Below are 14,311 nucleotides of genomic sequence, written 5' to 3' on the forward strand. Positions count from 1 at the left end.
ATTATTGCCTACCTGTAGCTCGATATCGCGGCGTCATCATCAGCCGATCATTTGTCGGCACGCTATCGCGCCTATATTCGTGCTCGGCTTCGAGATACGCTTCATTTGTGGAAAATAAAATCGAATGTGTCAACATCCATTTTCGAAATGCTCCGACGTTTCGGTCGTCCACACGGAGATGTGGGTTTAGGCTGTTTTACATTCCATAACGCTTCTTCGGTATCTATTCTTTGGCCCATATCTTGTCCCGTTTTTTCACGTGAATGCACTCTGCGTCATCCACAAGGAGCGCAAGTGCAATGCGTTTTCTCTTTCATTGGTTCATCCTACGCTAGACACACACGAAATCCAAGCGCGAAAACGGAAACAGAAGGGACCGGAAAACAGCCGTCGGACAGCCGTCGGAAAACTGACTCGTGTCAAGGCTAGAGAACGAGCGGACGTTTTCAGACGCGTAGTGACTTCGTTTATCTCGGATATCCTCTCACTTCTTCCCGACTAGCTGCCGGCAGAAAACTGACTCGTGTGAATACAGGGTTTAAGTGTCGTCTGCTATGTGCAAAACACGCCACTCCCGATAATCCGACACCTGTGAATGCTCGACATAGCACTGAACGGAAATTCGGGCCCGTGAGCAGTCATCCCCATATCATCGTCATCATGTATTTCTCTCTCCCTCTCTCTCTCGCCTTTTCTTCCACTAGAACCTTCCATGAGGATGTCTGTCGTGTGAATACACGACAATATCTCGTAGAGTGGGGGGACCAAGTGATGTGGCGGGGTGTAGCCCTTGGAGAATGCGGAACAGAAGTGGGCAGACAAACAGCGAGGAGAGGCACCGAGTGGGGATTTGATTGTCGATGTACGCTGACTTCAGGCGCTCGGTTGCACCGGTGTCCCCTTGGCCATTACTGAAGATGGTGAAGTGCCGAGTCCCTCGTCACCGAGTACCTCGACCCGGTTTCGAAACGGCGCTTCCAGTACTCCCTAGTTAATTCGAGCAGGCTTAGGAACGCACCCTTCGTGCCTCGTATGTCTTGTGCGCGAAGACATTAAAGGCGCAGTCTGGAATAAACAACAACAACAACAATAAATGAAGAAGCGATGATGACATGGGATGTTTCCCCGTGGTAGCCACAGGACACTACCCCATTTCACAGTGGTTAGTATGAGAGGATGAATTATGGTGAGATTGAAGCGACGACAGGTCGGAGTTCTGTTTAGAGCTCTTCGAGGAGTACAGTGGCCTGCATGAAAGCAAAAAGGGAGCGAACAGCCCCGCACTGATGTGCAGGGGAGCTCCATGGGCCAAGTACTTTGGACAGGCTGAATGGTCTATGGTCGAGGAGTTCAAGTTGGCGTCGAAGTACCCGGTGTTCACACGTGTACCGCTCACAGTCCTCGATGCTATGGGGAATCGTAGCTGGGGTGCGGCAAGCTAGGCACAGCGCTAGGCACAGCGCTAGGTCTGGAACCAGAGCTGCATTTAACTATAAATAATGTGCAGATGCAAATGCAAAATTTCGTTCAAGGGAATCCCGTAGTTTGAGGATAAAAAGTAAAAGGACTGGCACGTTCACACCCTGTTTCAGTTTTGCAATGATGCGGCTTGTGGATGTGTGTGGCTTTAAGGTAACATGAAATGCAATCAAGAGGTTTTATCTTGAAATGTGGCCTCGATGCCTGGCATGCAGAACCGAAACAGGAAGCGCCTTAAAATAACGTCGCGAACGCGAACGCTGACTATAGAATTCATTTGCAAATAATCGACCGCAAATTTATTTGAAATGTTTTGCACAGCGACCGTGAACAGCATAAAGAAGCATGTGTGTGTGGACAGAGTCGATCCACGTACTGACCACTGTGGCGTCGCTCATGCTCTCAAGGTTGAGAAAGGGTTCGGACCGGCCGAGGACGCCAGCGACTTTTGTGCGAGTTCCTTATACCCCTGTCACGCATGGCCATTTGGATTATCATTGAAGGCAATAGCCGTCGAACATTTCTAGCACCATTGACGCTATGCGGCTGCTACGCGGGCTGATCCAACGCTCCCTGAGAGGTGGACACGTCACACTTCTGATGGCGCTATGCGTCCGTCCGTTTAGCTGTACAGAGAAAGGGCGTTCACACTGACGCAAAATGTATGGACAAACGATTCTGCAACTTTCTTATCGTTTTTAATAGTTGTTCATGACGCACACACACACACACATACATAAAGAAATGATGAGATGTTGCTGATGCCGGCCGGAAGGCTGGGCGCCACACCACTGCCAACTGTAGAGACTGAAAGATGATGTTGGATGTGATGTGATGTGATAAAGAAAAAAAAATGGGTATGCGAGTTTCGACGAAGTCGAACTCACATCCCCAGTCTGTGATGTCTGTCAGTCTGTGATGTTGGAGATAGCTGTTCAGGTGATCCAAGCAGGGTGGAGGGCCGGTTGATGACAGCAACTCCCGAAAGCGAGGGAGACGTTGATACATATGAGCGGGAATGGATCAGGGGCCCAGCACCTCGCCTAGGGTAAAAGGGCGGTGGTCGACTGTATGCATCCTGTTCTGCAATACCTAGCGTTCCTGCTGGTAGACAGGGCAGTCTATAAGTAGGTGGTGTAGGTCAGCGCGCAGAGCCAAGGCGCTGCCGTAACCTCAACGTTCAGCCACATGCGGTGAAGAAGGGATGCATACTGCCGAGGAAGGACAGGAGGAAGCGACAGTGAGGGAGACAGATCCGCAGCGTGGAGCAGAGAGTAGGATGTCATGTCGTGCATCCAATGAGATCTCGTCTTATCTGCAGAGATAGCACGGAAGAGGGCCCGACGGTCGCCTTTGGAGAAGATGGAGTGGGCCGATGTAAGCTGGTGACCCCGCAGAGCAGCCTGGTCTTCCTCTTCAATGCCGGGTATGCACACATGACCAGGTACCCACTGTAGCACTACGCCATGGCCCATGATCAACAGCTTCTTGTTCATTATACGTGACTCCTAAATTCATATCAATTTTGTACGACCGTGTGCAGTGTCGACAAGGTGCATGTACGTGATGCCGAGAGTAGAATAGTAAATTTGCAATTTGCAAGAAACCCACACCTGCAACGTTGAGGCAGACATTCGACACCTTCTTCTCGACTGCCGCAGTTCCAAGCCCTTCCGCGTCAAGCTCAAGTCTTGCCTGACCAGCCTCGGATACTCCAACATCTCTCTTGCAACATTACTTGGCAGAAGCAAAGATTGCTGTAACCGCGGCGCTTCTCCACTGCCTGCGTGATACCGGTCTCCACTGCAGCCTTTGACACCGTCGGTGGGACCGCGGAAGACCTCTGCCCGCTCACCTCACACCGGCTTAGTCTCGCTACCCCAGGAACTTGGCTACCCACTAAGAAATTCTTTAACAAGGAATAGAATCCTTTTCGGCTCACTTTTCCTGGTAAAATAAATAGATCCCCCTCCCCCCTCTTGCATGGGTCTTGCTGGGTAACGTTGTCCTTGCTTTTGTTAATGACGCTCAATAAAGGTCCGTGACGTCAGCTGCTTTTGTCTGTTTCCCCCACCTTTGTGAGTTATGCTTTCGGAAAGTTACGTTCAATCTAGGTTGTTCTATAAAGCCATTTAGAGCAAGTGGAGCACCAGTCATTATGCCGTGCATTTGAGCGTGTTCCCTGTTTGCGGGTTCCCCGAGTGCCCCTTTTGTAAATCTCACACCTTGCAACCGATGAAGGACTTGATATTTTAATGGATCACGTACAAAGTGTGTCAGCGTGAATACACTTCATGACGACAATGTTGTCCATCAAGAGAATGTTGCGTGTAGCCCTTTCATAAACAACTCCAGCTGTGCCCTGATTTCTTAATTCGTTCCACTGTAACCGTGTTGTAAATAAACACAGTGTAACCACGTCGTAGTTTGAGTACGTCGCTCCCTTACCTCAGAAGAGCCGTTCGTTCAGTTATACAAGATCATGGAGGAAGGAATGAGGAGCGCCCTGTTCCACCGGGAAATTGGAGACCAGCCATGAGGCGTCTCAGCTAGCTTTCTTTATTTGGTCTCACAGTTTCCTGCAATAACTGTTTGAGGGGAGGTTCCAGAATTCGGAAACAAATGAGCCATTAGCTTGTCGAAATAGCGCTCAGAGTGACGTGTACAATGCTTTCTCGATTTATCTTCCTACGACACATGACCCTATAGTTCAAACGAGAACGTTTATACTCCTGTTGGCGTCCAACCTAGCAAATAGCTCATATTCTCGCTTCTTGGTGAGGTGACAGGAATTGTGCGTGCGTTCCATACTGAGGGATAAGTAAAGTTCTGCCATGTGGTTCCTCGGAGGACTGGTTCTGCACGAGGTATCGCGGCTCTCCGTCCGATCCTCCACTGCGTTGACACCGCCATAATAATCTGTCCCCTCCACTCTATTCACTGAGCGATATGGTCGCACACCGGCTACCCGCCGAGTTTAACTTGGTATAACTATTTCTGATCGGGTGTGGTGATCCCTTATGGGTCGACGAGTGACTCTCGGATTCCCTCTCGATCTCCACTTGTTTCCCTCCACCGGTGCTATTCCCCTGCAAGGACACCAGATGTATCCTGTTATTGTTGGGAGCCGTTTGCAGAACGGACGAGGAGTCCTTGTACTTGAGCGCCCTTCTGGTGCAGAAGCCGTAGCGACTGAGAAGAACAAACAGATCCCGACGGTACTGCTTTGTCAGGATAGCGTACAGGAAAGGATTAGCGCACGAATTAAGCGGGTAAAAGAAGACGAGTAATATTTTGGAATGAGGGACGTCGATAAGAGGGTACCCCGAAACAGCAGTAAGGCCAAAGAACGCGATCGGTGCCCAGCACGCGAAATCCGTGAATACAAGCAAGGCCATCCGCTTCGCGACTGTTGTGTCCGTTCCTGCTGCCGAGGCATTGTGCCTTCTTCCACCGGCGATGGAAGCGTACATGTGTCCGTAACATGCGCAGATTAACATGAAGGCCAGTCCATTGCCTGTGAGCAGGGAGGCCAGGTAGGCGAGGTCTTGTGGTCTTCGGGTTTCCATGGGCAGGCAGATGGAGGTCTTGGTGTAGTTGCTGACTCCCACAAGAGGCAACGTGGCTGCTAACGTGGACAGGACCCAGCCGACTGCCATGACCTGGGAAGTAATAATAAAACATGTGCCCAAGAACATCCATAAGAGTCCTACACCCTTAGAAAAATGGGTAGAGTAGTTACACTTTTTAGGAGATAATAGTCGTCGCAAATGTTGTGCAAAAAAGGTTGCAAAGTTCTGCCTGCTACATCACTCTCAAAACAGAACTTCGCCGCACAGCATGTTGTCCACCAACGATTGCCACGAATCACAGGTTTACCGCTTCTGATTCGGTGAGCGTATGACGCTTTGTAGCAAATTGGATAGATGATAATTGCTTTTACCACCCTTTTACACCATTTATCAGACACTATGTTGACCTAGGTGGTAACTATGGAAGTTACCACCTTTTCACACACTTTTTTCCTTAGAGTCTAGTGTTGGCGCACATCACGACATATTACAAAACACATCATAAACAAACATACATAAACATATGACACACACTAAAAACATAAAAGAAACCATACATCGAACATAAATAAAAGACGACATTCAGAAGTAGAGCGGCGTACAATAGAAAACAAAACAATATACAGGGTGCCCAGGTAAATGCGAACAGATTTTTTAAGAATAGATATAATCACTTTTTTTTTAGATGAAGTCAGTTGCAATATAGTATATGCTGAAGGGCACTCCTTAAGAGGGCACCAGCAAACTCCTAAGACAACGTCCTAATTAACCTTCAATAATTAACTTTTAATTACGAAAGATACGAAGTTGTTTCAGTGTGAACATCTGGTTCCTTCGGTAACGTGATACAGTAGCCGTTTTCAGAACAAAAATCCGTTCGATAGGTCGTCCGCAAAAAAATCATGAAGGAACACCATTTTTTTTATTATTTTGCTCATTGCGCAGACGCATCTTTCCTTCACCCCCAATGTGAGAGTGCGAAAGGGCACACTATCGCCTCCTGCGTCCTAGCAAAAGATTAAAAGAACGCAGAAAATGCAACCCAAGATCACGGCAGATCCGATGGCATCACCCGATACATTTGTTTTTGTTTTGTTTCTGCAAGTTAAAGCTCATCTTGGACGCATGAGGGGGCACTGTACTGCTTCGCCTTCTCACATTGGGAGTGAAGGGAAGATGCGTCTCTGGAGATGCGCAATCAACAAAATAAAGAAAAAAATGGTGTCCTTCACGAATTTTTTGCGGACGATCTATCGAACGGATTTTTGTTCTGAAAACGGCTACGGTATCAGGTGACCGAAGGGACCAGATGTTCTCATCGGGAAAACTTCGTAGCTTTTATAATTAAAAAGTTAATTATTGAAAGTTAATTAGGACGTTGCCTCAGGAGTTTGCGTTTGCCCTCTTAAGGAGTGCCCTTCAGCATATGTTATATTGCAACTGACTTCATCTCGAAAAAAGTTGTATATATATTTTAAGAAAATCTGTTCGCATTTAGCTGGGACATACTGTATAGATGTTCATTGCGAGTATCAGTCCCAGCAAATATTACACGGAATTGAGATCATACCAAGAGAGAAGTAACCTCAAGCTTGAAGGATACACTAGAGGTGGAGAAAAGGTCACAAGACGAAGGAAGTGAGTTGAACAGAATGTGACAACGAGTCATAGCATCAGGCGGGCAAATTTTTTCAACTTAAAATGATGGGGATTCCGAAGTGTAGCACGTGGAGGACAAAACATTAATCGACTTAACACAAACGAAGAAACACGTCATGAATTGGTGTTAGCCTGCCAAGAGATTATGGGCGATCACTCTCGCAGGGGCGTCTCAGACAACAACAACAACAATAAATCCTGAATCCGGGGAGCTCCGGTATAGGAGCTCATTTAGGTCCGTGAAGACCCATGGGGTCACAAATTGGCTTATCACTGTATCCATCCTCGTTTATGGCTAACATTTCCCTTTCCCTTCTTTCTTCCCCCCAAACACACATCCATCTCACAATTACCGTAAAAAGGCCCTACATGCTCGATAACTTTCTTACAGTTGACAACAGTGCTGCCACTTCACATTTTCTTTTACTCGGCCCAGTCGTTCTCGTCAAGCCAGTTGTGTCTTACACGGTCGCAGTGGTTCCCCACTACAAAACACTCGACGCTGATGAGACTCGCGCTTACATGTCTAGTTAACCACGCAAAATATTCCGAGACGACCAATGTTTACGCGCAGGAAACACCAGCGGCACGAAAATAAGCAAACCCGCAATGCAGTGCCACAGGAGACGCCCTCCGAGCGTTCAGAGCGCCAGGATCGAAGAGCAGGAAGTGAACGTACGATGGAGTTTCATGACCAGAAAGTGTGGGTTGATCGTGCAAATACGTAAATTAAATCACGTTGAATTAGCGAAGGCAAAATGTGCAAGTGTTGATCCTGGGCCACATCCAGTCCACCCACGCTCTGCCCAGAAAGCTCTCCTGGCCTTTCTAGATACCACACGACTTTGATCGTTATTGTGAGGGGGCTCTTTATTTATTATAATTATCAGCAATGGGGTAGAGTATCGCCTATGGCGATGAAACTTCATCATCCCACAAGAAAGTTGTTGTTGTCGTTTTTCTCTTTCTTTCTTTTTTTTTTTTTTCGTCAGCCTTGGAGTGAGCTGATCACACGCGTCTTTAGCGCATCGACTCCGCCTGAATGTTGGTCATACACCTCGCAGTATGTGCAGAATGAGGAAGTGTAGCTCCCCGAATTGTTCGATCTGTGGAGCACTAGCGGAGATTGTATATTCATTGTGCTGCTCGTATACGACGGTTAGCAGTGTTTCCGCGTTTCCGCCTATAGCTGTGAGCGATGATTCAAAGGCACGATGATCGTCGTAGTACCTGGAGTACAATTTAAACTGAAATCTGATAGAAATCGGCGCACCCAATATTGAGCGCTGTCGTTTCGATAGTTGCATACGTGATTCGGTGCTAAGGACTGCGATGTATTGCCTCCTATTTGTTATTCCGCCGTGTTGCGTCATAATACCATTAATTTTCGTGGCCCCGGTGCTAGGGCATGCACATTTCACACCTAGGCAGATCAAGTTCCTTCGCGTGTAGTGAGGCACAGGAGGTTGTTGACGTTCCAGCAGAAGTTGCGAAGAACTATTTACAAAGAATGCGGGCGACGAGGTGCATACCTTAGCTGCCGTGCGGAGCTTGAGTCTTCGATTGAGGTGGATAGCGTAAGTGATGGCATACCAACGTTCCAGAGTGATGACGGTCAGTGTGAAAATAGACAGCTCGGATGCAAACACGGTCAAGAAACCAGCCACCTGGCAGCCCCAGCCTGCGTCATGAGAGATAAGCAGCATTTATTTTCATCCAATTTTGATGAAAAGAGGAGGGGGAGGGGGAGCACCGAGAAAAATACATTTTTGTTGCTATCTTTTCTTTTTCTTTTTACAGGTCGTCGAAAAGAATACGGTAAACTTGCTTGAAATTGGAACCCCTAAACCCCTTAGGAAAACCGGAACCTAAGCCTAAAAATGTTAAGCCCTAGATGAGAATGAAATTGATTGATTAATTTGTAAAAGAAAAAAATGGAGATGTTAGTCCCGAGCCACTCGAGACTGGCTACTCCAGGACGCGTTATTCGGAAAAGCTGAAATTGATTGATTCAGAAATTGATCGCTGGTACCTAATTAAATGCACAACAGATAGGTGGATTCAAAAACAGCGCCGGGATTGTACCCTGGGTAAAAATTTATTTTATTCAAAAGTTGCCCTAGTGTGTCAATCAAGGAAGCCGCGTCCTAAATTGCACGTTGACGTTCCTAAATTGAACATTCTGCGTAAAAGCACAGTCTTCATTTCGTTTCCTTTGTCTCTCTTTCTTTCTTTCACTGTACAACTCCAATGCTCGCCGACCATCACGAAAAGCAGCCGCTTCTGCACAGATAGACAAACATGAAGCGAGGTCTCAGAGCAATACGCAACACTTGTCGTCACAGCTGCACTACAGTCACTATAGATGCAGTGTTCCAAATTGGGGAATTATCTTTGAGCTCTATACTAACATTCACATAACTGACATGCACCCATTCGTCTAGATGCCGCCTAGAAGACAATAATAACAGAAATTGATACGCTTTTACCCACACGTAGCAGATGTACCGTGGTCCAGTATAAGACACGCCACAGTATAAGCAATAATGCCAACTTCGTTACGTTTTCTCACCAACAAAAAGCGCGCATGAATACACCCTGCGTGCCGCAACTCAGATAACGGTCAACGTATGTACTTTGCAGCAGTACAGTTATGAGTGTAAACAGCAGCACCCCAGAGCGCGGGATACCTAAAGGAAGAAGGCCTAAAATTACATGCACAAGTCACAGAAGCAAGGTTCAATCACGTGGTCCCTGGTCGTGGTGGTGGTGGTGGTGAAGTGCTTGCCGTAGAAAGGTTCGAGTATGGGCTTCGTATTTGTTTCATGTAAAAACTATTCGCCTTGTATTGGCACAGGCCTACTACTTAGTCATATTTCTTAGCGGAGCACTAACGTGGAGAAGGATCTCAAGGATCTCCATTTTATTCTTCCTTCAAATCAATAAATCATTCTCATCGAGGAACGAAAAATGCCGTTACCGTGACATCAACACAAAAGGAACAGGATTCATCCATTGCGTCGTTTGTGATTTATGAACGAAAGAAACTGCAATTTATACTTTCCCTCTCCCTCTTCTTCTTAAGAAGACCGATAATGCGGAGTGAGCTCTCATTGGTCCCCTCAAACGATTTGTCCAATCATCGCGGGATCGTTAGAGGAGACCAATCCGAGGCCTCTCCGCAGTGTCGCCCTTCTTCAGAAGGATCGGTTCCTTTTGTGTTGGCTTGTTGTGCTGCGCTGTCCCGCTGCAACTACATGTCCTCACTCACCGTGCTGCCACGGGATGGCGTGATTGAAGTACGACCCGATGGTGTGGGCATCTACGGCAGCCAGAAGGAGCAGGTAAGCTCCCATGCATAGATCGGCTAGGGCTAGCTGGCACATGAGGAGCTTGGAGACGCTCATGGCGAACTGAGAACTGAGAAGCACTACAAGGACGGCCAGGTTTCCGGACACGGCAGCCACTACTACCATCCAGACGGCCACCCGGAGACCTCCGTTGCCCATAACGTCCTCGCAAGGGTTGAAAGCATCTGGGGCCGGAGTGCACTGGACGCGACGTAAGGCCAGCTCTCCGCACATCACCTATAACGAGGTATGTGACTCAAAACACGTGCATTTGATTCTTCAGACGGCAAAGCAAAGAGATGTACAATGGACTTAGTGTAAATACTACTCGCATTTAATGAAGCCCATACTAAGTCACAGCACGGGCCGCATTCTCAGCAACTTCTGGCATCTGAGGGACTTTTAGGGTGCCCAGCTTGCACTCGGCGTGAGCCCGAGCGATTTCCGGGCTACAGAGTAGCGGGCTATAAAAGTTGACCGAGACTAACTAACAGTGGCGTAGCACAGGCCGGAGCCACATCAAGGCCCGTGAATGTGCGTGAATGTGTCAGGCTTTCGGCTAAGACCGAACCCATGCAGTTACTCTAGCCCAGTGTTTCTCAACCGGGATTCCGCGGAACCCAGGGGTTCCGCGAGCCTTGTCCTGAGGTTCCACGAACGGGATACTGTTCAGCACCCGCGAGTATAACTTAATCGAGCACCATTACCAAGGATCACTCTCGAACAGCCTTGTTATCGGGCAGAGCTCGAGGTTTGATCGTTGGCACTGGGATTTACATCGAGATCGCAGGACCACGTTGCCGTGGCTGACTGTCACTGCAAAGAGTAGAGCCAACAGCTGTCGTCTTCATCTGTTGGCTCCACCCGCAACTCCACCCGACAATTTCGCCGCACCAAGCTATGGCTTCTCTTGTATTCCAAAAGCTTTACTAGCAATTAGAAAGTCGGAACTACTTTGGAGAAACGCCTACATGGACTTTGGATTTACAATTAAGTATTAGCGGCAACCCAGAATGCGTTATCGTCGGGAAAATATTGTGAAACTGTTGAAAGGATCCGGCAAACTTCAAGCGCCGCGCCTTGCGACGCAACAATAAACAATGAAATTATAATTAAACACTTAAATAATCAGTTATGCAGCATACAAATTTGTTACTTGTGCGACATCTAGTTCACCTCACCCACTTCTACACAGTTGCCCCAGTGTAGTAGGCTCCTTGAGGTCGTGCTGGCACGATTATGGGTTCCTTCGAATAACGTAAGTTGAGAACCACTGGCTAGAGTCTAGCCCGTGCAGACTTGTACGTATTTGGAGTATTATATTTAAAATACCGTATTTTAAATACAATTTGTGGTATTTTGGTACTCTACTCAATACTTTTTGTTTTGTGTATTTGTACTCTATTTAAAATACATTTTATGGTATTTTATACTCAATACTCTAATTACATATTTTGGGTCTCCCTCTCAAACTTGCTGTGTCTCGTCTTTACGTTATCTTGCTTGTTCAGTGGAAATTTCCTGAGTCCCTCGGACTTGACCTGGACATTGGCCCTTCTTGGAAGTCTCCATTTAGAGATCCTGCCCCATGTGTCTCAATCCTCTGCCAGTGAGGGTCCTATTATGTGTACCCTGACGCGGTGACGCCGAATTCTGACCTCGCCGAGCGGGGACCTGCTAGAATTTTGCTTTGTTCTGGGTCACATATACTTATTGGAGTTATGTGGTATCTCTTTGTCATCTTTTTGGGACTTGTGTTTAGATGACTCCTGCCACACAGCGGCGGCTTGCGCTAGTGCGCAGGGTTTTGGTGATTCATCTCACATAGCGACGATTTGCCGCATTGACCAGTGACCGGTGACTTTTTGCGTTCAAGGATAAATAGTATCTTAACTGTATTTCAAATACTTTTTGAAGTATTTTGTACTCTATCTTAATTACATTCTAACGTTAGTATTTATTATCTTATCTTAAATACATTTTTGAGTATCTTGTGCATGTCTGAGCCCGTGCACTATTAAAAAAAGAGTGGGGGGGGGGGGGTAGTGGTGGTGATAGGGCTTGCCGTTGTCGGCCTCACGTATGTGGGCAACGTCACGACTCACGCCCTGGGGGAATGTGCGTCCTGGGCCGACTTCTAAGGGAACTGTGCCGACATATGTCTGAAAGCGTCTGAGGATTAAAAAAAGAGACTTCACCACATTGCACGCTCTCAGCCAACCACCATTCCGCAGACATCGTTCTCTATCATAATCTAATTAAAATATGAGTCGTAAGCCTTTTTGTGGTAACTTGCATGCGTCTTGACAGCCACAGAAAGGCGTACACTACGCTCTCGCCACAAATCAGGAGTGATGACAACATTATTTCTGCAGGGAGGGAGAGAGAGAGAGAGAAATACATGATGACGATGATATGGGGATGACTTCCGCTCATCGAGCAGAATGCTACCCCATTGCTATTGGGGAAAAATGAGAGGATGGTGATGAGGATGATGCTGACGACGCTGGCAGGGTTTTAGAGAGGGTCGATCAGGCCGGTAGTTTGCAGGAATTTGATGAAGGGTCGCAAGACGGACATCTGCTTTCGTGTGTCCCATGGTCCCAAAAAGAGTCTGAGGTCAAGGGGTCGGCTGTCAATCCGCGCAGAGTCGTTTGCCAACAAGTGACGCAGGGAGGATGCTGTATGGAGCAGCTCTGTTCTAATAGTGTACTGCAAATTGCACTTAGCAATGTGCTCTTGTTCATTCTAATTCTGTACTGAGCCATCTTCGTTTTATCTCACTCTATGTAGCCCATTCATGTCTATTGTTGTAATTTTTTTTATTTATTATGCTTTCGTTTTGTGTACCCTCCCCGATGTAATATCCCCTTGACCTCTGGGGGAAAATCGGAATAATAGTACATCATCGTTATTTCTGCACATGCGCATGTACATCTTGCAGTGCAGTACGCTCTTGGGGACGTCTCATTATATCGGTAGACGAACAGCACTGTGAGCACGACGAAGGTCTGAGTATATGTTCAGGAACTTGGGCTTGGAATGTTCTGCTTCCGCTTTGGTTTCACGTCGCAGGGGGACAGGCCCCCACAGCATATATCCCTCACTAAACCGCCGATACAGAAGTAGTAAAGCAGTATGTTTGGTACAGAGATACATACCGAAAGGTTGCCCTGTGGGTTGACCTCAGGGTGAAAGTAACCGTCAATGAGGTGATGAGACTCTTCCACACCGCTGTGGTTCCACGATGTGTCAGCTGCACCTGGTCATGAAGGGAGGAAGTCCTGTAGTACAGTCTTACTCTGCATTCAAGAGGGCACTCAAACTGTTTCGCATGCAACGCCTCTTCATGTCCGACCCGGAAAGTAACAACAATAATTTATTCAGGAGCCGGAGCCTATCGCTTCGTGGTGAGAGCAACCCATGGCACTTGCCCGTTGTTCTGTCTCTTGTAATCAGCTAATTTATACCTAACAAGAGTCTCATAAAGTGGTGATAGGAGCAAGTTACTGGAGTCTTGTCCCTGCTGCCTTAAATCCAGTCGGGCACATCCTCCTTCAGTGATGCTACTGCTCATGGTCGACCGAGATCCAATTTGCGCCTGGCTATGACAAATATCACCAGCAGCCCGTTAACCCTGAAAGTTCCTCTGGGGCGTGAGCCAATCCATCCTCCCAGCGCTTGTTCATCGAAGCCCTAGTTCGCCTCCCCGCGGATACGGGATATGCTTCTCCTCTCTAACTTTCTCTCTCTCTTTGATGTCGTACTTGGTTGTAGTCCTCCGGATCGCACGCCCGGAACAAGCACACATGTGTCGTATGCACCGTGTGTCGGAGGTTTCTGTCGCAATTTGAAGAACTCCGAAATTATTTGCGGGCCTACCCTGAGGCACGTGGAGCTTGTCACCAACATACATGGGCTGGCTCACCGTATGTGTAAATATACACATAGATGCGGATTTTGTGTTGGGGGATACACAAAGCTGCAAGTAACCTTTCCGCGTATTTCCATTTACATGTCGTCCTCGCCTCCCTACCCCACCTATGCACAGAGACACTCTATAGTCGGGAAGAAAATCGGGTTAGAGAGAGGATAACAAAGAAAGCGTTTCGGAGAAAGAGTATGAATAGATGTGGGCGTGTATCCTTTTTATCGGAGACGACGCAGCACTATACAGCTCGTCTCCTTTGACGATATATATGCTACAGAAATATTGGACGTCGATATAGTAAACCACATCATATTGTAGTG

At 47.4% G+C, this 14,311-nt stretch overlaps 1 protein-coding gene across 1 annotated transcript; it reads right to left on the reverse strand.

Moving 5' to 3' along the window:
* Positions 1-4,102: 4,102 nt before the first annotated feature.
* LOC135392515 (lutropin-choriogonadotropic hormone receptor-like) lies at positions 4,103-13,976 on the reverse strand. Its single transcript, XM_064623222.1, has 5 exons — positions 13,943-13,976; positions 13,222-13,322; positions 9,982-10,297; positions 8,243-8,391; positions 4,103-5,141 (listed from the first exon to the last, which is right to left on the reverse strand). The coding sequence occupies exons 1-5, from the start codon at positions 13,974-13,976 to the stop codon at positions 4,413-4,415; spliced, it is 1,329 nt and encodes a 442-aa protein (XP_064479292.1). The 3' UTR covers positions 4,103-4,412.
* Positions 13,977-14,311: the final 335 nt, after the last annotated feature.

The sequence above is a fragment of the Ornithodoros turicata genome, chromosome 4 (genome assembly GCF_037126465.1).
Source record: "Ornithodoros turicata isolate Travis chromosome 4, ASM3712646v1, whole genome shotgun sequence".
In the NCBI taxonomy this organism is placed as follows: Eukaryota; Metazoa; Arthropoda; class Arachnida; order Ixodida; family Argasidae; genus Ornithodoros; species Ornithodoros turicata.